The 23,704-nt window shown below is 53.0% G+C and overlaps 3 protein-coding genes across 6 annotated transcripts; 2 read left to right on the top strand and 1 right to left on the bottom strand.

Moving 5' to 3' along the window:
- The first annotated feature begins 3,258 nt into the window (after positions 1–3,258).
- Positions 3,259–6,225, top strand: LOC138825562 (vitamin K epoxide reductase complex subunit 1). The gene is made up of 3 exons (XM_070020207.1): positions 3,259–3,497; positions 4,267–4,376; positions 5,788–6,225. Exons 1-3 carry the CDS (start codon positions 3,325–3,327, stop codon positions 5,994–5,996), a joined length of 492 nt encoding a protein of 163 aa, XP_069876308.1. The 5' UTR covers positions 3,259–3,324; the 3' UTR covers positions 5,997–6,225.
- A 2,448-nt stretch (positions 6,226–8,673) lies between these two features.
- Positions 8,674–14,172, top strand: LOC138825538 (serine protease 53-like). Its single transcript, XM_070020165.1, has 11 exons — positions 8,674–8,731; positions 9,506–9,526; positions 9,630–9,792; positions 10,614–10,879; positions 11,005–11,159; positions 11,282–11,501; positions 12,758–12,908; positions 12,987–13,231; positions 13,320–13,465; positions 13,679–13,895; positions 14,153–14,172. The coding sequence occupies exons 1-11, from the start codon at positions 8,674–8,676 to the stop codon at positions 14,170–14,172; spliced, it is 1,662 nt and encodes a 553-aa protein (XP_069876266.1).
- Positions 14,173–14,416: 244 nt separating this feature from the next.
- Positions 14,417–23,673, bottom strand: LOC138825559 (zinc finger protein 646-like). 4 transcript variants are annotated; one of them, XM_070020196.1, is made up of 3 exons: positions 23,351–23,673; positions 16,243–21,612; positions 14,417–14,971 (listed from the first exon to the last, which is right to left on the bottom strand). In XM_070020196.1, exons 2-3 carry the CDS (start codon positions 21,521–21,523, stop codon positions 14,850–14,852), a joined length of 5,403 nt encoding a protein of 1,800 aa, XP_069876297.1. In that variant the 5' UTR covers positions 21,524–21,612; positions 23,351–23,673; the 3' UTR covers positions 14,417–14,849. The 4 variants fall into 4 exon arrangements, with proteins under 4 accessions (XP_069876297.1, XP_069876296.1, XP_069876298.1 ...); XM_070020195.1 differs by lacking the exon at positions 23,351–23,673 and adding an exon at positions 22,757–23,315; XM_070020197.1 differs by lacking the exon at positions 23,351–23,673 and adding an exon at positions 23,131–23,315.
- Between the last annotated feature and the right edge of the window lie 31 nt (positions 23,674–23,704).

Here is a 23,704-nt window from a genome sequence, read left to right as displayed (position 1 = left end):
AAGCGCTCTACCACTGAGCCACCTTCCCAGCCCCTGTTGTTTGCTTTTTTTTTTTGTGGTGCTGGGCAAACCGGAGGCCTTGTAGAAGCCTCACCACTGAGCTGCATCTCAGCTCTGTGTTTCTTCTACAATCACTGTGCTGGTATTGGGACTTGAACTCAGGAGCCTGGGCGATGTCCCTTAGCTTTTGCACTCAAGGCTAGTAGTGTTCTACCATTTAAGCTACAGTTCTACTTCCAGCTTTTTGGTGATTAATTGGAGATACGAGTCACACAGGTTTTCCTGCCCTGACTGGCTTCCAACAACATCCTCATATCTCAGCCTCCTCCTGAATAAATAGTATTATAGGCATGAGCCACTGGCACCTGGCTTTACATTTACTTTTGGCTCTTTGTTTTGATTTTTTGTTGGTGGGTCATGGGGCTTTAACTTGGGCCTGGGAGCTGACCCTGAGCTCTTACACTCAAGGCTAGTGCTCTACCACTTGAGCTACAGCACCACTGGTTTTCTGGTAGTTAATTGGAGATAAGAGTTCCAGGGACTTTCCTGCCAAGGCTGGCTTTGAGCTATGATCCTTAGATCTCACCCTCCTGAGTAGCTAGGCATGAGACTCCAGGGCCTGGGTACTTTGGTTCCTTGTTTTTTTATATCTCCTCTTAGCTTTAAAGACACTTAGAATTACATTGGACCCACCCAATAGTTAAGGGAACATCCCTGTTTTACAACCAGCATAGTGGCAACTTCAATTCTATCTGTAACCTTAATTCCTTCCTTTTTCCCATATAAACTAATACAGCCACAGGTTCCAGAGATTTGGCCATGGATATCTTGGGGTATCGTTATACTGCCTACCTTTCTCTCTAGAATAAGAAAAGTAGAACTTGGAAGGAACAGCCAGAGAGCAAAGAGGACTAGCAGGGAAACAAATAAATACCATTTCACGTAGGGCATAGATGACTCATGTCTGTAATTCTAGCTTCTGAGGAGGTTGAGATGTGAGGATTGTGGTTTGAAGCCAGTCCAAGCATGGAAGTTGTCCATAAAAATCTTTATCTTGGGGGCTGGGAAGGTGGCTCAGTGGTAGAGTGCTTGCCTTGTATGCACGAGGTCCTGGGTTCGATTCCTCAGCACCACATAAGCAAAAAGAAAAAAAGCCAGAAGTGGCGCTGTGGCTCAAGTGGTAGAGCGTTAGCCTTGAGCTGAAGAGCTGAGGGCCAGTGCCCAGGCCCAGAGTTCAGGCCCCATGAGTGGACCCAAAAAAAAATCTTTATCTTGGAAGTGGCGCTGTGGCTCAAGTGGTAGAGCATTTGCCTTGAGCTGAAGAGCTGAGGGACGGTACCCAGGCCCAGAGTTCAAGCCCCACAACAACAACAACAACAACAACAACAAAGTGTTCTTAGGGGCTGGGAATGTGGCCTAGTGGTAGAGTGCTTGCCTAGCATGCATGCCTAGCTTGCCTAGCATACACATAAACAGAAAAAGCTGGAAGTGGCTCTGTGACTCAAGTGGTAGAGTGCTAGCCTTGAGTAACTGAAGCTCAGGGACAGTGCCCAGGCCCTTAGTTCAAGCCCCAGGACTGGCAAAACAAAAAAACAAAAAAACAAAAAAAACCTCACTGGGCACTGGTGGCTCACACCTGTAATCCTAACTACTCAGGAGGCTGAGATCTGAGGATCGCAGTTCAAAGCCAGCCTGGGCAAGAAAGTCTGTGAGACTCTTACCTCCAATAAACTGCCAGAAAACCAGAAGTGGCACTGTGGCTCAAGTGGTAGAGCCCTCTTGAGCTGAAGCACTCAAGGACAGCACCCAGGCTCGGGGTTCAAGCCCTACGACCACCACCACCAACAAAAATGTCCCTATCTCCAATTAACCAGCAAAAAGGCAAAAGTGGAGCTATGGCTCAAGTGGTAGAGCACCAGGCTTGAATAAAACAAGCTCAGGGTTAAGGCCCTGAGTTCAAGTACAGGACCAGCACACACACACAAAACATCCATTTTGATGAAATATTTAGATGTTAAATAAGTCTTGAAAAAAAAAAAACCATAGAACTGTGTGTCCCGCCACTAGTTGTCAGGGTTATTTGAAGCAGAAGCTAGCTTATAATGTGTGGGTAGCAAAGAAGAAGTAGAGTCCAGGAATGCAAAATAGTTTCAAAACTTTGACTGTGATGAGATGATGATACCAGGGGAGAGGAAGAAGGCTCTGATGAAGAAACTCCTGACCAAGGGAGATTTGGTTGTTTCTGAGTCAGGAAACAGAATCGAGTTTCATGCAGATGAGAAGGAAGCTCAGTTGAAGATTTAGAAGAGACTCACCAGTAGATGGGGAAGTCTGGAAAGGCTGTGGTTCATCCAAGCCAGGTTCTTCAGGGTTACAAGATGTCAGAAGAAGCCCCAATAGCAGAGTTTATTGCAAAAGGATGGACCAGCTAGAGAGGGCAAGGCAGGAGGAAAGGGCTGAGGAGGATAGAAAACTACAACCTGACAGTGAAATGATTTCAAGAGATGCTTGACTCTTGGACCACAGACTTGGCAAGATTCCCTACACCACTGGTTTCTGAGTCCTGGTATATGCCAATGCTTAGAGCTACCAGGGAGCCTGAGATATGAGGATCATGGTTCAAAGCCAGCCCAGGCAGGGATGTCTGTGAGACTCCTATCTCCAACAAACTACTCAAAAAAAGCTAGAAGTAGTGCTGTGGCTCAAGTGGTAGAGCACTAGCCTTGAGCTGAAAAGCTCAGGGACAGTGCCCAGGTCCTGAGTTCAAGCCCCATAAGCGACAGAAAAGAAAAAAAGGAAACATTCAGCATATATTTTTTTCTTTTGTACAAGGGTAACTTATTGTACTAAATATGTAAGGTCTTATCTCCGTGGGTTTTGATTACACAAACTAATTTTCTGTAAATAATGAAGATGCTTGCCTAGCAAGAGACTGAAAACCCCAGTACTGCCAAAACACAAAAAAGCAAACTCTAGAGACTTTTTTTTTGATGCCTTGGAGCTCTTTGACTACAATTCCCATAAATCTTAGCATTCCCACCCTGACACCCTCCCCCCCCCCCCCCCCCCCCGCGCCCCGTCTACTACTACCACGAATCCAGTTTACCAGCCCAACGTTCCCCGCTGGTTTCCTGTACCGCCCCGTCTCGTCCGCAGAGCGCTAAGAATAACCAATCGGATCGGGAGGGTCAAGACAGGAAGACCAATCAACGGGCCTGAGAGGCGGGAGCGGGCGTGGCTTTGGCGTGGCTCTTCTCCGCTCCGCCCCTACACCGTGGCGATCTCTCTCTCCTCCCCGCCGCGCGTCGGGCGGGAACCGCGGACATGGGCCCCACCTGGAGGAGCCCCGGGCGGGTGCGTCTGGCGCTGTGCCTGGCCGGTTTCCTGCTTTCCGTGTACTCTCTGCACGTGAAGGCGGCGCGCGCCCGCGATCGGGACTACCGCGCGCTCTGCGACGTGGGCACCGCCATCAGCTGTTCCCGCGTCTTCTCCTCCAGGTGCGCGCGGAAATGGAAAAATCCGGCCTCCCCGACGTGCTGACTGATTTCGGAATGTGGGATCAGGGTATCTGGGGAACCGACACTTGGAGGCTGAGGGGTGTTACCTGGCGTAACGGGTGCACACCTGGGCTGAGGCACCCCGAGATACTAGTTTTTGAAGTGAGGGTGCAGGGCTTGGGGGTGGGGGGGGGCTGAGGGAGGGGTCGGGGCTGGGTTAATGGGGGGATCGCTCGTGCATGCGAGTGCCCGGGAATAACGGTGACTGGGAGAGGGCACTGATGGCCTTTTGAGGCGCTCGCGGGCGAGGGTGAGCACACTGAGGTTTTTTGAGTCCTGGGACCTGGGGCTTGTTCTGACTCGGAGAAACCAGGATTAGTAGTTTAGTGGGGCGACAGAACAGGGAGGAAGGGGGTGGGTGGCCACGGAGCTGGACATCTGTGTGTCCAAGGCAAAAAAGAAGGTAGCCTAAGATTTCCTAATTTTGTTAACTAAGTGGCCATTTAAAGAATTACCGAAGGTATCTTTGGAGAAGCGGAGCCTATGTTAGGTCCATGGCTAAGCCTGGCTTGGGGATAAAGGAGAATTGGGCAATGACCCATAGATTCCTGACCTGGCCAAAGGTCTGGAAGGTCAGGAGGTCATCGGCTCTTGGATGCTTAGTGGGAGGGAAATGGGAACAGGAGTCTGCCTCCCCCCCCCTTTCCGGCCCCGTCCCTTCTACTAGATTGACACCTGCTTACCTGAATGTCTCTATCACCACCACCAGGTGGGGCCGTGGCTTCGGACTGGTGGAACAGGTGTTGGGAGCAGATAGCATCCTCAATCAATCCAACAGCGTATATGGTTGCATTTTCTACACGCTACAGTTGTTGTTAGGTGAGTGGCTCCACCCCTTCCCTGCAGGCTCCGCCCACTCAAACCTGCTTCTTCCCCTAGGCCAGTGCAGCCCCACCCAAACTACGCGTGTCTGGGTCTTGGTGACCCTGACAGTTGACAGTCGCTTGCTAATCACTGGGCATCTTTGGGCAAGAAGACCAGCAGGAAGGGAACTAAAGGTGTCTCTGACAGAGGTGAAAGATCCCATAAAGACTTTATAGTGGGGCTGGGAATGTGGCTTAGAGATAGAGTGCTTCCCTGGCATGCATGAAGCCCTGGGTTCTATTCCTCAGTACCACATAAACAGAAAAAGCCAGAAGTGGTTCTGTGGCTCAAGTGGTAGAGTGCTAGCCTTGAGTAAAAGGGGGACAGTGCCCCAAAACCCTGAGTTCAAGCACCAGGACTGGGGAAAAATAAAACAAAACTAAAAAAGACTTCCTAGGATCCCAGTTTGTTTTTTAAAGATTAAAATTATGATTAAAAACAATATTTTACTGGACACCGGTAGCTCACACCTGTAATCCTAGCTACCCAGGAGGCTGAGATCTGAGGATTGAGATTCAAAGCCAGCCCAGACAGGAAAGTCCATGAGACTCTTATCTCCAATAAACCACCAGAAAACCAGAAGTGACTCTGTGCTCAAGTGGTAGAGCTCTAGCCTTGAGCTGAAGAGCTCAGGGACAGCACCCAGGCCTAGAGTTCAAACCCATGACCAACAACAACAATATTTTGGTGTTAGTACTAGGACTTGAACTCAGGGCCTGGGTGCTGTCTCTTAGCTTTTTGCTCAAGGCTGGCAGGCTACCATTTGAATTACAGCTCCACTTCTGGCTTTTTGGTGGCTAGTAGGCGATAAAGTCTCTCCTGGGCTTTCCTGCCCAGGCAGGCTTTAAAACTTGATTCTCTGGAGACTGGGAAGATGGCTCAGTGGTAGAGCGCTTGCCTTGCATGCCTGAGGCCCTGGGTTCAATTCCTCAGCACCACATAAGCAAAAAGAAAAAAGCCGGAGTGGCGCTGTGGCTCAAGTGGTAGAGCGCTAGCCTTGAGCTGAAGAGCTGAGGGACAGCGCCCAGGCCCAGAGTTCAGGTCCCACAACCGGACCCAAAAAAAAAAGAAAAAAAAAACTTGATCCTCTGATCTCACTCAGTTTACTGAGTAGCCAGGATTACAGGTGTAAGCCACCAGTGCCTAGCTTCTCAGATTAATTGAAGGCAACCCTAATACATCTTCCATTCATGTAAATCTCAGCAGGAAAAAAAAAAAGTCACTATTTGGGTCCCGCAAGTTATTGAACAGAGAGAGAATGAATGTCTAGAGGGCTATATTAGAGCCTAGTTCCCTATCAGTAGCACCAGAAGTCAGGTCTGAATTCTGGACGTGGACATTCCTTGATCCTTTTTTTACTTCCCAGGTTGCATGCAGGGCCGCTGGGCCGCTATCCTTCTGCTGCTGAGCTCCCTAATGTCCCTTGTTGGGACTGTCTACTTGGCCTGGATCCTGTTCTTCGTTCTCTATGATTTCTGCATTGTTTGTGTCACCACCTATGCCATCAATGTGGGCCTGACATTGCTTAGCTTCCAGCAGATCCAGGAACCCCAGAGCAAGGCCAAGAGGCACTGAGGTCTTACCCTTGCCAGGCTGGCATTATCTGCTTTACGTTGGCACATGAGTCTTGTCCAAGGGAGCTCTATCTGGTTCCCAAGAAAGCACCGCATCACGCTCGCTACTCCCTCCATGAACCATACACAGAATAAAAGGACCCAGTGTGCCTTTAGCTCTCTCCTCAAGGGCTAGTTTTCATTATTTCCCAGGGAAGGAACGTTCTACACAATAAAATTTCTTAAGCTGGCCAAGTCTGTACCATCTTTCTACCAGGGATGCTGGTGCTGGGCTTCCCCCAGTGTTGCTTTGTTGGCAAAGATGAGTCAGGGAGAGTGGAGGACCTTCCTGAGAAGGGTGGCTTTGGATAGTGTCATCTACAGCATGTGGAGTCAGCAAGGCGTGGGGCTCCATTAACCTCTATCTGCAGGATGCAGGTAGACTGCTTGTCCCTGCTGCCCACAGGAGCCAGGTGTCCTCTTCTGGGATGGTCCAGCACACAGTACCCTTCTGGCTATGTAGACTTTGAGCTTTTCTTCCTATAGACCAAACTTAACCCATTCGGTGGCCTTATCTACCATCCCAAGCCAGTCTCTGCAGCCCTGAAGGCAAGGATCAGGTTGTTTTCATTTTTCTTCACTAAGGATTTACCCATATGCTAAGCATTAAGAACTTGTGTTAACATGTTATTAATTCATATAATCCTGGTACAATCGAATGAGGTAGGTGCTATTATTACCCCTATCTTGGTGAGGAAACTTAGGTAGACAGGCTAATTAATTTGCCTAAGATCTCCCATCCAGTGCTGGGAAAGGTAGGGAGATCTTAGGTGTTTTTTTTTCCTGGTGCAGGATTTCACACCTGTGAGTCAAGCTACCATGATACACCCCCAGCCAGTCACAGATCTCAAGATCTGAATCTCCCCAGGCCATCTGTCTAGTGTATACCCTACCCTCGATTCATAGCTGTCTGTGTGTTAAGTGCTGTCCCTGAGCTCTTTTGCTCAAGGTTAACACTACACCACTTGAACTTCAGCTCTACTTTTAGCCTTTTGGTAGTTTACTGGTGATGACTCTCACAGACGTTTCTGCCTGGGCTGGTTTTTTTTTTTTTTTTTTTTTTGGGTCCGGTCGTGGGGCCTGAACTCTGGCCTGGGCGCTGTCCCTCAGCTCTTCAGCTCAAGGATAGTGCTCTACCACTTGAGCCACAGCGCCACTTCCGGCTTTTTTCTTTTTGCTTATGTGGTGCTGAGGAATCGAACCCAGAGCCTCGAGCATGCAAGGCAAGCGCTCTACCACTGAGCCACCTTCCCAGCCCCCTGGGCTGGTTTTGAACTGTGATCCTCATATCTCAGCCTCCTGAGTAGTTAGGATTACAGGTGTAAATCACCAGCTTCTTCCACCATTTTTGAGGACGGGCACCACTGTGTGTTTTCTGGGAAGGAAGCAGGCCTGGAGAAATGTTGGGATTTGCTAAAGGCTTAGGGTCATCAAGCAGCAGAGAGATTCAGCCATTAATAACCAGCCCTGGGCTGGGAAGGTAGCTCAGTGGTAGAGTGCTTGCCTTGCATGCATGAGGCCCTGGGCTCCATTCCTCAGCACCACATAAGCAGAAAAACCTGGAAGTGGTGCTGTAGCTCAAGTGGTAGAGTGCTAGCCTCAAGCTGAAGAGCTGAGGGACAGCACCCAGGCCCAGGGCTCAGGCCCCAGGACCGACAAAAACAAAAAAACATACCCAGCCCTGCACGTTTGCCTATGAGACAGTCATGGAGGAAAGGTATATGAAACCTGTCTGGGGCAGGCAGGGAAATTGAAGAGGAATCCATGAGGATGGTGTTTCCATGCTGGGAGCAAGGCTATGGGAGCAAGGCTATGAGAAGCCAGACTCTTCTCTAACTAAAGATATTTGGGGGTGCTTTTATTTTTGTTTTGAGACACAGTCTTGCTATGTAAACTAAGCTGGTCCAGAACTCACCATCTTCCCACACAAGCCTTTTGGGCGTTGGGATTACAGGTATGTACTACCATGCTGGACTTCATCTAAGTATTTTTTTTGGGGGGGAGGTCCAGTGGTAGGCCTGAACTCTGGGCCTGGGCATTGTCCCTCAGCTCTTCAGCTCAAGGCTAGGGCTCTACCACTTGAGCCACAGTGCCATTTCTGGCTTTTTTTTTTGGGGGGGGGGTCTGGTCATGGGCCTGAACTCTGGGCCTGGGTGCTGTCCCTCAGCTCTTCAGCTCAAAGCTAGCGCTCTACCACTTGAGCCACAGCGCCACTTCCGGCTTTTTTTTTTTCCTGCTTATATGGTGCTGAGGAATCGAACCCAGGGCCTCATGCATGCAAGGCAAGTGCTCTACCACTGAGCCACCTTCCCAGCCCTCATCTAAGCATTTTTACATCCAGTCATTCTGAGTTTCTAAGACCAGGCACAGACAGGTTAACTGTCCAAGGTCACTTACATAGTAAGATTCAAACTATGGCATGCTGACCCTTGTGGAGGCCGAGAGAGGGGTGGTGGCCAGTCCAGGGTCATGTAACCACAGCCCAGATGCTAAGAGCTGCTTGGCTCCCTTCTAGCCTACGGGAAGGAGTGACACCTGTGACTCCTAGGCTGGGGGTGGAGCTGGGGTGGAGCCAAGGAGACCCGGGTGGGTGGCCTCTTGAGAATAAGAACACAAGTGGCAGAGTGGCCAGGAGCAACATGAAGCAGAGCTGGGGACCAGGGCTGCTGATCCTGGGAGCTGTGGTCCTCATAGAAGGTAAGGGATCTGTATGTGGGAGGGAGGCAGAGTGGAGCGCTAGAGTTCACGGCTGCTCCTGGCCCTCCTGTAACTTGGTATGTAGGTCTGTCTGTCTGTGGATGTCATGTTGGGTGTTGGCTCTGTGTGGGGACTCTGTGTGTGTGTGTGTGTTACCCCCAGTGACCTCAGGGAAGTTCTGGACCTCATTGGCCTGGGTCTCTCTTTCCTCCATCCCAACTCTTCGCTCCCTCACTCTAATGGTCGGTGGATCTGTACTCAGGGAAGAGGGAAAGCCCAGACCCTTTGGTCAGCTCACTGGCAGCCTTCGGGAAGCTGGGGAGTCTGAACTGTTTCCACAGGGGTGGGGTGAGTCTCACCTCTTGGGACCTCCCCTCCTTGGACATGACGCAGTCCTCTAATCCTTTAGTCCTCCACGGTTGAAAGGACAATTAAAATAATGCTCTCCACATACACAAGCGGCCTCCCTGAGTCAGCAGTGGGGGCAGCAGTTAGGGGTTCAGAAGCCTGGAGGAAGGCTGGCCAGGGCCCAAGCTGTATCCTGGACCAAAGAGTGCTGAGCACAGTTCAGGGAGGAGAACTAATTACTGAGCGTGCACTCTGAATGAGTTCCAATAAAAGCTCTTGCTCGAACTCATATAAATATTTTCATTCTGGGAGGGACTGGTGAGGTAGCCAGTTACAGGCAAGGATCAACCCATCCCCTCTACCAAGCCTGTGCCCAGCAGCTCAGGGGCTCCTGAACCTCACCTAAGTCTTTCTCTCTCTTCTCAGGTCTTCAAGCAGCCCAGCGTGGTAAGATCTGGGGATGCTGGGCCTGCCTTACTTGGGTCCAGGTTGAGTCAGGGTGTGGGGAGATGCGGGGGGTCTGATGTCAACATGACACCTCTCTCCGTAGTCTGTGGGCAGCGTGGTCCTGGGCCCCCTGAGCCTCAGGAAGGCAACACAGCGCCTGGCGAATGGCCCTGGCAGGCCAGTGTGAGAAAGCAGGGAATCCACATCTGTAGCGGCTCCTTGGTGGCAGAAACCTGGGTCCTCACTGCTGCCCACTGCTTTGAAAAGTGAGTCATGGCTGCAATTGGTCAGGGTCTCAGCATGTATGGGTGGATTTGTCCCTAAGTCCCAGGAGACTGCTTCCAGTCCCTAGATTAAAAAGGTTACCATTTGCCAGGCACCAATGGCTCACACTTGTAATCCTAGCTACTCAGGAGACTGAGATCTGAGGATGGAGGTTTGAAACCAGCCCAGGCAGAAAACTCCCCGAGACTCTTCTCTTCAATTAACCACTCAAAAACCAGAAGTGGCTCTGTGGCTCAAGTGGTAGAGCGCTAGTCTTGAGCACAGAGGCTCAAGGACAGTGCCCAGGCCTTGAGTTTAAACTCCACAACCAACAAAACAAACAAACAAACAACATTTTCTGGGCACTGTTGCTCACCCCTGTCACCCTAGCTGGTCAGGAGGGAGAGATCTGAGGATTGTAATTCAAAGCCAGCTCAAGCAGGAAAGTCCATGAGACTCTTACCTCCAACTAACCAGCAAAAAGCCAGAAGTAGATCAAGCCTTGAGTAAAAAAGCTCAAGATCAACAGCCAGGCCCCACAGGGCCAACGTGCGCGCACACACACACACACACACACACACACACACACACACACACTTTACTGAGAATTTCAACGTGCGCACACACACACACACACACACACACACACACACACTTTACTGAGAATTTGTCTCGTTTAATTGTAACAATAACCTCTCATGGTCCTGAATGAGTAAGCTGAAGTTTGAAGAAATAGGGGAAAGCTGGGCTTAAAGCCACGAACTGACATCTGCACATCTTCTACCTACCTGTGCTTCCCAGACACTCAGCCCTTCTATTCCAGGGAGGCAGCGACAGAACTGAGCTCCTGGTCTGTGGTCCTGGGCTCTCTGCAGCGTGAGGGGCTGAGCCCAGGGGCTGAGGAGATAGGGGTGGCTGCCTTACAGTTACCCCAGGCTTATAACCACTACAGCCAAGGCTCGGACCTGGCTCTGCTCCTGCTCGCCCATCCTGTAGCCCGCATACCCCTCTGCTTGCCCCAGCCTGCCCACCACTTCCCTTTTGGAGCATCTTGCTGGGCTACTGGGTGGGATCAAGACACCAGCAATGGTAAGTGCAATCCAGAGAAGCACTGCGCTTGCCTAAGGCCATAGTTTGAGCTCCAACTGTCCTAGCCCTGCCTTCCTTTGCTATAAGTCTAGACTCTAAGCCTCAGCCCCCATCTCTTTTGTCAGCTCCCAGGAAACTACGGAATCTGCGTCTGCGGCTCATCAGCCGCCCCACATGTAACTGTCTCTACAACCGGCTACACCAGCGGCTGCTGGCTAGCCCTGCTCGGCCAGGGATGCTATGTGGGGGTGCCCAACCTGGGGTGCTGGGACCCTGTCAGGTCTGATTGGGAGGAAAGGGAGAGGGGAGTGCTTTGCCTTGGGATGGGGGCTCAGCCACTGAGAAGAATCAGGGAGCTATAGTCAGAGGGCATCTGTCTTAGACTCCCTTGCCTGGCTCCAGGGAGATTCCGGGGGCCCTGTCCTGTGCCAGGAGCCCAATGGACGCTGGGTTCAGGTTGGGATCATAAGCTTTGCATCAAGATGTGCCCAGGAGGACACTCCTGTGCTGCTGACGGACATAGCTGCTCACAGCTCCTGGCTGCAGGCCCGAGCCCAGGGGGCAGCTTTCCTGACCCAGGCCCCGGAGACCCGGATGACCAGCGATGAGGACAGCTGTGTAGGTAGGAGCACTAGGGTACTTGAAAGCGGGATGATGGGGACACACTCAGATCTACATGACTTCTAGGCAGTGGGTAGGAGCCGCAGTGAAATGGCTCAGATGGTAAGCCCATTAAAATAATAATAATAATAATAATTAATAATAAGCTAACTAGGGGGCTGGGAAAGTGGCTCAGTGGTAGAGTGCTTGCCTTGCATGCATGAGGGCCTGGGTTTGATTCCTCAGCACCACATAAGCAGAAAAAGCTGGAAGTGGTGCTGTGGCTCAAGTGGTAGAGTGCTCGCTTTGAGCTGAATTGCTGAGGGACAGCGCCCAGGCCCAGAGTTCAGGCCCCACGACTGACAAAAAAAAAAAAAAAAAAAAAAAAAAAAACCTAAAACAACAACAAAACCAAAACACTAGGGGCCTTTTAAGGCTCTGTTTGGTCCCTAGGATAGTGACAACCCCACAAGGGCTGGGAGATATAGGTGCTTTAGAGTTTTATGGGTTTGGGGTTTAGGAAAGGAATGAGCTCTCTGTCTCTGAAATCTAGCTGAGGATTTTGGGGGAAAGCTGCATGTTTCCGGGCAGGAATCTAGAGATGAGACAGGGCTCCCTCTCAGATCCTGCTTTACATGATTGACATGCAAACTACATGCAAAGTAATTCCTCAGAAGGAAGTTGTGTCTTGACTTTCAGAAAAGCAATTATTAGTAAGGACTTCTACAGCCAGTCCAGGCCTAGAGGAGTACAGACAGGTGGGGCGGGGAAGTGGAACAGGGCCAAGGAAGATGTACAGTCAGACCACCAGGGCTAAAAGCTTGGGTCCTGGCTTTTGAATCCCAGATTAGCTATTTTCTTTTGGTTACAGAGCTAGAAAACCATTTAACCCCCCTGGAACTTCTGGTTAGCTTTGTTAATGAAGATAACAAAAGGCGACTTGTTTTTTTGGTGTTCATGGGACTTGAACTCAGGGCCCTGAGCTCTTTTGCTTGAGACTAGGCTCGACCACTTTGAGCCACAGTGCTACTTCTGGTTTTCTGGTGGTTCATTGGAGATGAGTCTCATGGACTTGCCTGCCTGGGTTGGCTTTGAACTGTGATCCTCAGATCTCAGCCTCCTGAGTAGCTAGGATGACAGGCGTGAGCCACCAGCTCCCAGCAAAAGGCAACCTTAATAAAAGGATACTGAGAGAATTTGATTGGTCCGTAGGAAGTAAACACTGTGTGCTAGACCTGCTTAAAGCCCTTTGTCAGATGATGAATTCATCTGTTTCAGCCTGTGGATCCTTAAAGACAGAAGGTCCCCAGGCAGGAGCTCCCTCCATGTGGCCTTGGGATGCCAGGCTGAAGCACCAGGGGCAGTTGGCCTGTGGCGGAGCCTTGGTGTCAGAGGCGGTGGTGCTGACAGCTGCCCACTGCTTCATTGGGTGAGCCCTGTGTCTTTCCCCTTTGTGCCCCTAGCCCCAGCCCTGTTACCCAGTGCTGTCAATGCTGCCTCTGCACAGGCGCCAGACCCTAGAGGAATGGAGTGTAGGGCTGGGGACTGGATCAGAGGAGTGGAGTCTGAAGCAACTCATCCTGCATGGGGCCTATACTCACCCAGAGGGGGGCTATGATGTAGCCCTACTGCTGCTGGCTCAGCCCGTGACACTGGGTCCCACCCTGCGGCCCCTTTGCTTGCCCTACGCTGACTATCACCTGCCTGATGGGGAACGTGGCTGGGTCCTGGGGCTGGCTCGCCAAGGAGCAGGTATGTAGGATCAAGGCCACCAGCAATTGTTCATTGAGCTTAAAGGCTGCTGGAGCAGCTGGATTTGGTTGTTTTCCCTGTCCTATAGGCATCAGTTACCCTCAGACAGTGCCTGTGACCGTCTTGGGGCCAAGGGCCTGTGGTCGGCTACATGCGGCCTCTGGGAGCGATGGCATCCCCATCCTGCCAGGGATGGTGTGTACCAGTGTTGTGGGGGAGCGGCCCCACTGTGAGGTGAGTCCCAGGACCTCACACCTTACCCAACAGGCTCCTGACCTCTCACCCTGCAGTTCATGAACAGATTTGCCAGGTTTGGCCTCTAGCCCTCACCCGAAGTCAATCTTTGCTGCCAAGTAGCCCCCAAACTGCCAAAGCATTCACCTCCTGCCCCCTCGGCCCTCCTGCTGCCAAGGGGAGAGAGTCACTGAGTGTCATCTGAACTGCCAGGGCCTGTCTGGGGCACCGCTAGTACACGAGGTGAGGGGCACCTGGTTCCTGGCTGGGCTACACAGTTTTGGAGACTCCTGCCAAGGCCCTGCAAGGCCTGCGGTGTTTGCTGCACTGCCTGCCTACGAGGACTGGGTCAGCAGTTTGGACTGGCATGTCTACTTCGCTGAGCCGCCAGAGCCTGTGGTTGAGGCTGGAAGCTGCATGGCTAACTCAAGTATGTGTTCTGGGGATTCCCTCAGGAACCTCCTAGTCCATCCAGGGAATACACAGTGCTAAACCACTTCTAGCTGCCCTGGGTGGGTGAGTGGTGGACAGACCCATGTGGATTCCAAGGACATGATGTTACCCCCTTTTTCAGCCTCAGTATTCTCATGGTCCATGGGGCCAAGACAGATCCTATTCCTTCAAGGGAGCGAACAAAGCTTCAAGGACCAGGCCAGTCCCCCCACCCCTCCTTCCTCTCTTTAACAGGCCAGCCAGCCAGCTGTTGACAGGTGACTGGAGAAAAATGAGACGAGTGTCACTGCTGCACCCTCCCGCTTCCCTGGGCATCTGGGCTCTGGGGCAGGCCCAGACGTCCCTACTCTAGATCCTGCAGGACAGGGTGCCACCTGTGAAGCCCCCTTCCCCCCCCCCCCCCGCCTCAGCCCTGCAGCTTTCCCATCCCCCCTAGCCTGTTCCACTTGCATAAAAATCACACCAGCCAGCTTTTTCAAAAGTTTCTTTTTTTTTTGATGGGGGGGGGGGAGCAATTTTCCTTTTTTTTTTTTTTAAACTTAAATAAATTGTTACAAAATAGACTTTAGAAAATAAGTTACAAACTGTAGCAAAAGGCTCCCCTTCCACAGGCAGCTTTCTCACCCATGGCATTCTCTGAATCTGCCTCTCCCTGCTGTTGGAATTTGGCTGGTGAGGGTGGGCCTGACATCTTGGCCAGAGCCTAGCCCTGGGCAAGAGCATGGTGACCAAGGCTGGGGAAGGAGGTCCTTCAAGAAAAGTGACATGAAAACACATCCCACCCTCTTCTGGGGCAAGAAGCAGACCTGACCCTCTTCCCTGGGAGAGGAGAGATGGGGATGGCCAAGAGAGTCCTGAGTGAAACATGAGATCAAGCCCCTCCCTGCCCACACGCCCCTCTCCAACGGTTTGTTCTTTGGAGACTTCAAGTTCAGAGGGAGAAGCTGAGGTCTGCAGGCCACTGGGGTGAAGGGTCCAGGAGTGGGGCTGAAGGGGTGGCTGGAGGGGGCAGTGACAAGCCTCCTCTACCTGCTGCTGGTGTCACTGGGGCTCCTGGGGAGAAAGAGGAAGTTGCTGACTAGGTGGAGCCCATGCCTCCCCAGCCCCCGCCCCCTCCCAGAGGTCATTCCCCACATGACCCCAGAGACCCACAAGGCAGGAATCCTGGAACTTCCAATTATCTCCCCAGTCCTGGTTAACTGGCTCCTCACTCATTCCCTTCAAGTCATAAGACATTTTTATCCGGAACCATGTCCTCAGCTCCTACAGAACATCCACCCACTAGCCCCCAGCATGTCTGGCCAAGGGTCTACCATCTGAGGGACCATGGAAGCCACCAGACTGAATGGGTCCTCTCCAGGCTCCCACGCCTCTCCAGCCTCATCCTTCAGTAGGCTGGGTGGAGGCTAGGCTACATGGAGATCCCCTCTGATACAGGATGAGAGATAAGTGCTAATGACTGCTGTTGCCACAGCTTGGCCTGGCTTCAAAGAAACAATTATCTATGACTCAGTCCTCCAGTTAAAGGATGGCAGGGAGGTTTTGCTGGTGGAAATGGTGGTTTGGTTGGATCCTAAAGAGAGATCTGCCACAGAGAGACAGGAAAAGGCTTGACTAAAGGAGAGAAAAAGTGATGTGAGGCAATCAATGTTCACAGAAAAGGACCAGAAATCTCATTTCCAAGAAAAGAAGAGGACGAGAGATAAGCTGATGGGAAAGGGGGCCAGAGAGCTGCCTACTGCCCAGTGACCCAGTTTCCATGGCCGACAGTGAAGCCATGTGGCAGTCCAATCAGCCAAGGTCACTGAAGGGACAGGCCTCAGCTCTCCCCGAACTTTTCAGGCATCCTCCCCACCACTAAGCTGTATGACACAGCCCCGGAACGGTGAGACTTTCGGTTACTGCCCTCCAGGCCTCACTCTGACTCCCTGCCTATCCTAGGGAACAGAACCTAGACAAAAATCAGTGGCTTCCCCTCTTTCCTCTGGAAATCACTACTTTATTAGCTCAATCAGGAGGGTTTCCACATGTGGTAGCAGAGTGGTACCCAGCTACCCTTCCCCCCACACTAAGGCATAGGGCCCATTCCTCTCTGGATGCACATCTATCTCTGTCCTTGCCCAGTGCATAAGGCTAATTACCTGATCTGGGGGTTCAGAGCTCAGCTGCTCCAAAGGCAGCACTGCCTAGTTTTTTTTAGTCCCCCTCTCCGAATCTGTATGACTCTCTCCTCTCCACCTTGGAGCTGATCTTACCCTCCATTGTGTGCCCACTTCCTTCTGGGACCCTTCAATCCTCTGCCCAGCCCACTCAGGACCCCATACCAGAGCTGGCCACTGGCCACTCCTCCTGGTGCTGCTGCTGGTGCTGCAGAAAGCTGATTCGGCGGCGGAAGTGGCGGGGACAGTGAGGGCAAGTGAAAGGCCCCTCCCGGGGTGCATGGACCCGTCCATGGCCCTCCAGCCGGGCAGCTGTCCGGAAGGCTTTGCCACAGGTACTGCAGCGGTGGCGCTTGGGGTCCGTGTGAGTCCTGCCATGATTCTTGAGAGAGAGCAGATTGGGGAGAAGTTTGGGGCACAGGGAGCAGGGATAGAGTCCAGTAGTGTGGGCCTTCTGGTGGTTCAGCAGGCTGCCAGCATGGCGGTAGGAACGCCCACACTGGGCACAGCGGAAGGGCCGCTCCTTGTCTTCAGCTGCCATAGAACTTACTCCTTGTCCTTCACTAGCTGGCTCACCATTCTCTCCCGGGGCTTTGGGAGAGTCTGCTGGGGCCTCTTGAGCTTTTTCCGGACCAGGGAGAACCACCCTGTCTTCAACAGTTCCAGCTTGGGGGCTTCTGGCCTCCTCTGTCTGACTTGGCACCTGACTGTGGTTCCTGGAATGAACCTGCAGGTGTGTGGCCAGTTCACGGTGGGCCTGAAAGGTCTTACCACAGTCTGGGCAGGCAAAAGTCTGGGCAGCTATATGGTTGTGGCTATGGCTCTTAGTGGCCATGGGATTTAAGATCTCCTTGGAACAGAGTAGGCAATAGTGGTGGTCTGTTTTGTGGGTGTTGTGGTTCGAGAGGCCTTCTGGCCGGAAATAGGTCTTGCCACACTGGCTGCAGGAATAAGACTGGCTCTCCAGCTGGAGCTGAGAGCCGCTGTCTCCATTGTCCCAGCTTTCCACATAACTCACACTAGGTCCATTGGACTGGGTGTCAGCAAAGTGGCAAAGATGACTGGGGATGCTCTTCCCTGACTTGCCTTCTGGCGTGGTTAATACACGACCCTGAGGAACACAACCTTCACTGGGCTTCTCTAGCCCCCTCTCTCCTTGCCACTCATCTGCCTTTTCCACACCCCACAACAGTGGCTCTGGGGCTTCTGAGATAGCTTCCCTAGTGGGGCTCAGACTGTGCCCTCCTGGATTCCTGGCTCCCTCCTCCAGTTGTGAGACTGACTCAGGTCCACCTGATCTGCCCTCTAGTCCCTGTACACCAGTCAAGTTCCCTTCACTGTCCTCTGTGCCACTGGCACCGCCCTGATCACTAGCCAGCTTTCTGGTCTCCTCATGCTCCCGCAGGTGCCGCTCAAGAGATCCCCGGCCAGAAAAGCTGCAGCCACAAAGGGCACAGCGCATGGCTGTCCGTCGCGACCGTGCAGCACGCCGCCGCCGACTCTCTGAGTGCAGCCTCTGGTGGTCCTTCAGGGCCATGCGGTTGGAATAGGTCTTGGGGCAGGAAGGGCAGCTGTACTGGCCTGTCTCGTGGCTTCGCCGGTGATTGAGGAGGCTGCCGGCATGGCGATAGGTCCGCCCACACTGCCCACACCGGAAGGGCCGATCTTCCCGGGTCATCTTCCGCGTGGTGCCAGCCCCGTGCCGCTCAGTGTGGACCCGCTGGTGGCTGGCCAGCTGCTTCCGCAGGCGAAAGGCTTTCCCACATTCGCTGCAGCGGAAACGCCGAGGGTCTGCGTGGATGCGCCGGTGGTTCTTAAGAGACATGAGGTTTGAAAAACCTTTAGAGCAGGCCTGGCAGCCAAAGTGGCCGGTCTGGTGGCTCTGCCGGTGATTGATGAGGCTGCCAGCATGCTTGTAGGAGCGACCACACACTTCACAGCTGAAGGGCCGCTCAGAGCTGGTCTCCGTCTGACAGCCCTTCTCTGCCGTCTCCAGCCTCAACTCCATCTCCTCCCCTTTCACCGTGGTCTCCTCCCACGCCTCTTCCTTCACCATGGCCACCTCCTCCGGGGACTCCACTTTCAGTTCTTCCAGGGGCTGTCCCTCTTCTGCTTGCTCTAGCCCCTCTTCTGCCATGTTCTGGGGTTCACTGCCACCTTCCGCCTCTGGGATGGGCCCCACCTGGGGTTCAGAGCCTTTACAGCGCGGGTGGTTCCGCAGGTGATTGCGGTAGGCAGCCAGGTTGGGGTAGCAGCGGGAGCAGACGGGACAGACAAAGTCTCCAGTCTGGTGGATCTTGCGGTGGTTGACCAGGCTACCCCCATGGCGATAGGTCTTGCCACACTGATTGCAGCGGAAGGGGCGGGGCTGGGCTTGCAGAAAACTTTCATCCACCTGCATGCAAAGGCTGTCTGCAACGGTGTCATCTATTCCCTCGTCAGACTTGGTGTCTCCATCTTCTCCGGAGACAGAGGTGCCCTCAGAGATAACGCCTGCAACCATCTCTGTGGCATCGTCAATCGCTCCCATGTGGCTGGGATCCTTGTCTGAGGGAGTCTCAGAACTCTGACTTTGATGGTGACGCTCTAGGCTCCTCAGGTCATCGTAGGTCTGACCACAGCAGCCACAAATGTGTCCATAACCTGTGCCGCCCAGCGCCTCCACCTCCCGCTGCAGCTGGTTCAGCAGCTCTGCTTCTGAGAGCTGTAGCAGAGGGCTGTGGGTAGAAGCTGTCTCTGCTGCTCCTTCTTCCCCCTCTTCCTCTGAGCCCTCAGTCATGCCAGAAGCATTGTGAACCTGGCGCTGGTGAAGCCTGTAGCCCGCCCGCCCAGGAAAGATCATACCACACAGGGAGCAAAGGAATGGCTGGGCCGAGGCTGCCTCCCCAGGGCCATGGTTCTGGAAGTGATTGCGAAGGGCAGGCAGAGAATCAAATTCCTTTGGGCAGAGGGAACACTGATAGATGCCTGGTGGGTGGCAGGGCCGGTGGTTGAGCAGCCCAGTGGCATGGGGGAAGGAATGCCCACAGTCAGAACACGTATGAGCAACCTCAACCTGCCAGTCGAGGTCGGTCTCTATGGGTTGGGAAGACGAGTTGGTCTGGTTAGTGGAGGGTTTATGGTCTTCGGCCAACCCAGTGAGGCCATCACAAAAGTCAGTTCCACTGCCTTCCCCATCAACTGGAATGCCCAAGTTGTCAAGGAAACAGGCTTTCTTCCTTTCCAGCCCTTCCTCAGGGCCTCTGCTTTCTTCATCACCCTGGAAACAGGCCTCATCCCGCTCAAGCTCACATTTATTGTTTTCCAATTCAGCCTGGAAACAGTCCCTGTCACTTTCTGTGTTGTCTTCAGTCACACAAGGACTATCCTCCAAAGGCTCTTGGGAAGGGTCCAGGCCCTCACTGTCCTCCAATTCCTGGGCCCAGGTTCCTGCTGGTAGTTCTGCTGGTGGGAGTTTGGCCTCTCCTCCGCCAGCACTGCTAGCCTGCTTCTGATGCCGCCGGCTCTGTCGCCGGCTATGGCGTCGCAGGTGGCTCTTCATGGCAGCCATGGTGTGGAAGTGCTTGGCACAGGCCCCACAACTGAAGTCCCCTATCTGGTGGGTCTGTCTGTGGTTGATAAGGCTGCCTGAGTGGCGGTAGCTCTTTCCACAATCTTGGCAAGCGAATGTCCGAGGTGAAGATGCGGTGGTCTCTGTCCTGCTATTCTCCCCTTCCTCTGCCCCGTGAGTCACACAGTGATATTCGAGGCTCTCCATGTCACAGACACTGGGGGTCCCCTCTTCATCTTTGCAGACACGTCCCTGCTCCCTGTGAGGAGCTGCCTCTGTTCCCACTGGCTCAGGGAGGATCTTCCTGTTGGTGCAGCCGGGAGGCTCTTCAGCCTCAGTCCCTGGGCCTGCACGTTGGCGAGCAGCCTTGCAATGTACTCGCACATGGTTGCGCAGGGCCATGAGGTTGGGGTACTTGCGGGGACAGAGGGAGCACTGGTACTCTCCTGTTCGGTGGCTGTGGCGGTGGTTCACTAGGCTTCCCCGGTGGCGGTAAGCCCGGCCACACTCAGCACACTTGTAGGGGCGATGGTCCAGGATACTGGTGGGGACTTCTTCCTCCTTGCAGTTGGTGTCTGACCCCAGGTCTCTAACACCAGCTACTGGCACAGATGTCTGCCCATCTTCCCCAGCTCCTTGCCGGGGTCTGTGATGAGCCCGAACATGGTTTTTGAGAGCCGCTGCATTGAACAACTGCTTGGAACAGACCGAGCAGGGGTACACACCTGTTTGATGACTCTTTCGATGGTTGATGAGGCTCCCAGCATGTCGGTAAGTTCGGCCACAGTCCCCACAACGGAAAGGCCGATATTCCTCCAAACCTCCATCTTCCAGCTCTCCAGAGCCATTCAGCATCTCCAACTGGTCCCGGCTGCTGTCATTTGTATGTCCATTGGTGATGGGCATCCCCTTTTCTCCCCATGGCTCCTCTTGCCTTTCCGCATCATGGGACTGCTGGTGTTCCAGCAGCTCCCGGGGAAGCCGGAAGGCACGGGGACAGTGGGGACAGTGGTAAGGCCGATACTGGGCATGGAGTCGGGAATGGTTCTTCAGAGCCATGAGGTTAGAGAACTCCTTAAAGCAGATGGCACAAGGATAGATGCCCAGGGTGTGGCTCTGGCGGTGGTTGGTGAGGCTCCCGGCATGCTTATAGGTTTTACCACACTGATTGCACTTGTATCTCCTCTCCTCCTCAGCAGGAGGGGACTGAGTAGACTCCTGGCTCCCTGTAAAGTTCACTACTGATTCTGCTAAATACTGCTCTAAATTGCTAAGGAGGCTGCTGGCTGGGGTGGGTAGAGGTGGGGCTCTGGCAGTCGAATTGGTGGTGGGGTCCCAGGCCTCCATTTCCCCCTCAGGATCTGGCTGGCTTTCCCAGCCTTCTCTTTGCCTGGTGGGTGGATCTTCCCAAGTGCCTGGCGCTGCCCTGGGGTCAGGCCCAGATTCACAGTCAGGGGTTTCTTTAGCATGTTTTGTCTGGTTTTCCCAGTCTTCCCCAGGCCCAAGTCTCTGGCCCCAAGAGTCACCAGACACTGTCTCACTCTGGAGATGTGGAGTAGCTTCCTTGGGGCGAGGGGGCCTTCGTCTGCGGCGGCCCTCAGGCGCATGAGTCCTCATGTGGCTCTTGAGGGCCATGGGATTGGTAAAGTCTTTGCCACAGGTGATACAGGGGAAAAGGCCAGTCTCATGGGTACGGCGATGGTTGACCAGACTCCCTGGGTGACGGTAGCCCCGCCCACACTGCTGACAGCGGTAGGGCCGAGGAATACTGTCAGCCTCTTCACTGTCCTGATTGGGAGATGGATGGAGCAGTTCTCGGTGTCGCAAGAGTTCTGGGAGGCTAGGAAAATGACGCTGACAATCAGAGCAGCTGAATGAGCGGGGCGGGTCCTCCATGGGGCAATGTGACAGAAACCAGAAACCTGGAGGTTCAAGAGGAGCAGACAAGTAGCAGCAGCATTTTCCTCTGGTGGAGGGGACAAGGCCTAGGAAGAGGAGGAAGAAGGGGCAGTGGTCAAAAGGATGGCCTCAATGAACCTTGCCACTTTTTTTTTGGTCGGTTGTAGGGCTTGAATTCTGGGCCTGGGCACTGTCCCTCAGCTCTTCAGCTCAAGGCAAGCACTCTACCACTTGAGTCACAGCACCACTTCCGGTTTCTGTGTGGTTTATTGGAGATAAGAGTCTCACAGACTTTCATGCTGGGCTGGCTCTGAACCGAGATCCTCAGATCTCAGCCTCCTGAGTAGCTAGGATTACAGACATAAGCCACCAGTACCTGTCTTTAACCTTGCCTCTTGACTATATAAGCAACAAGTTCACCAAAAGCCACCGGGAGGTCTCCCAACTATCAACTAATCTAGAAGTAGCATCATTAAGACTTCCCTAAGTACAAACTCCTCAAATGTGGAAGCTCCTCTTGGCTTAAGTCATCCCCCCACAAAAGAAAAAAAAAAAAAAGAAAAGAAAAATAGTCTACAGAGATCTAATTGACCCTTTTTAAAATTTTTTTCTGGGCCAGCACTGGGGTTTGAACTCAGGGCCTCACCACTTCCTAGGCTACTATTTTGAGCTACAATTCCAGCTTTAAGTTTTGCTGGATATTTTGGAGATGGAGTCTAGTGAATTCTTCTGCCTGAGCTAGACTCAATCAAAATCTTTCAGATCACAGCCTCTTGCATTGCTAGGTGAGAGCGCCACTGATGTCTTGCTAGATCTACTTTCTGATCACAGACCTATTTTGTTTTCAGACTAGACCCAAAGGTCTTAGTGTCCCTGATCCTCTACTCCCAGTAGCTAAAAAAAGAAAAAGAAAAAGAAAGAAAAAGTGATATCTTAAAAAAGGCATGACCAGTAAGATCATACAATCCTTCCTTCATTAACCTTCAGCTATATGCAGTAGCCTGGAAGTGCTGATTCTCCAGCTAAAAAAAAGAAGAGGTAAGTCCAGCTTGTACCCTCATACCTGTAGTTCTTTCAAGTATCACAAGGTGTCCTTCCCAAGACTCCTTGGGTCACTTCCCTTACCTACTTCTCCGGAGCCTAAACTATCTCCCATCTTGAAAGTTCATCCCATTTCAGGTCAAAATTTCATTCCAATCCTCTACCCTTCTCTGATTCACACTGCCTTACCTTCCCATCACCACCAGTTGTCGTGTTTGTTTTGTTTTTTCTTCTTCTTCTACGTCCTCTCTTACTATTGATGACAGCCACTCATGCTGGGCATTCCCATGCGCCAGGCGCTGTGGCAAGGATGGTCACTGTGTCTGACCCTAAACCCTCACCGCTTTGCAATGTCTCGGTCCACCTAGTTTCCACATGAGCTCACCCAATTGGCAAAGGCAGTCTTCCTACCAAAGCTCTGCCTTTCCCAGTAGCAGCCCCTCGTGCCTTCTACACCATCTTGGCCTTTTCCGACCCTGACTCTTCGGTCCCATGGGACTCCAACACGAATCCGACCTCGGATTGCTACACCTCCTCACGGAGCCTGTCCCCGCTGTTCTCACCTCCGACAACTCCTGACGCCCAAGAGTCTCTTTCCCTAAATCAACCACCAGCGAAGTCCTCTGGCATCACTCATCCTCTCTGACAATTTTTTTTTCCTCAGGACCCCCTACCTCGCACCGGCCAAGCCCCTTTTCGTTCCCGCCGCGGGCGCGTCCGTTGGGGAGGGGAGGGGGGGGGGGAACCGCGAACGGGAGTGCGCCTGCGCACTGGGACCCTTACCCTAACTGCAGCCGCGCGCCCTAACGGGTAGCTGTGGGAAGGGTCTCATGGCTCCCACATATGCACACTCAGCCAGGGCTCCTGGGAGGTGAAAGCGGAGAGAAAGAGAAGCGGGGGGGAGAGACAAGGGAGGAGGAGAAAGGTGGAGGGAAGAAGGTACAGCTGGTGGGAGCCAGGAGTCAACCCGCAGCTTCGCGGACACTTCCTATTGTTACTAGGAAACAGGAAGTGTCCGGGATGCAAAAGCTTCCCCGAGAAACTTCCGTTCTCCGAACACTTCCTGTCCCGCCTCCAAACAGCTGTCCGCAGACACACTTCCGGCGTCGGGCTCAGGCTCCGCCCAGGCAGGTCAGC

This window comes from Dipodomys merriami, unplaced genomic scaffold (assembly GCF_024711535.1).
Source record: "Dipodomys merriami isolate MVZ:Mamm:240054 unplaced genomic scaffold, mDipMer1.0.p SCAF_138, whole genome shotgun sequence".
Lineage (NCBI taxonomy): Eukaryota > Metazoa > Chordata > Mammalia > Rodentia > Heteromyidae > Dipodomys > Dipodomys merriami.
The sequence above is the reverse complement of the archived record's forward strand: the minus strand, read 5'-3'. Positions and strand labels throughout refer to the sequence as shown.

Excerpts from the sequence above, each read along its gene's own strand:
- LOC138825562 (XM_070020207.1), top strand. The coding sequence starts at position 3,325 with ATGGGCCCCACCTGGAGGAGCCCCGGGCGGGTGCGTCTGGCGCTGTGC. Across the intron at positions 3,498-4,266 it reads TCCCGCGTCTTCTCCTCCAG|GTGGGGCCGTGGCTTCGGAC; the intron begins GTGCGCGCGGAA and ends CACCACCACCAG. Across the intron at positions 4,377-5,787 it reads CACGCTACAGTTGTTGTTAG|GTTGCATGCAGGGCCGCTGG; the intron begins GTGAGTGGCTCC and ends TTTACTTCCCAG.
- LOC138825559 (XM_070020196.1), bottom strand. The coding sequence starts at position 21,523 with ATGGAGGACCCGCCCCGCTCATTCAGCTGCTCTGATTGTCAGCGTCAT. Across the intron at positions 14,972-16,242 it reads GTGGCCAGTGGCCAGCTCTG|GAGCCCCAGTGACACCAGCA; the intron begins GTATGGGGTCCT and ends CTTTCTCCCCAG.
- LOC138825538 (XM_070020165.1), top strand. The coding sequence starts at position 8,674 with ATGAAGCAGAGCTGGGGACCAGGGCTGCTGATCCTGGGAGCTGTGGTC. Across the intron at positions 13,232-13,319 it reads GCTGGCTCGCCAAGGAGCAG|GCATCAGTTACCCTCAGACA; the intron begins GTATGTAGGATC and ends CCTGTCCTATAG. Across the intron at positions 13,896-14,152 it reads AAGCTGCATGGCTAACTCAA|GCCAGCCAGCCAGCTGTTGA; the intron begins GTATGTGTTCTG and ends TCTCTTTAACAG.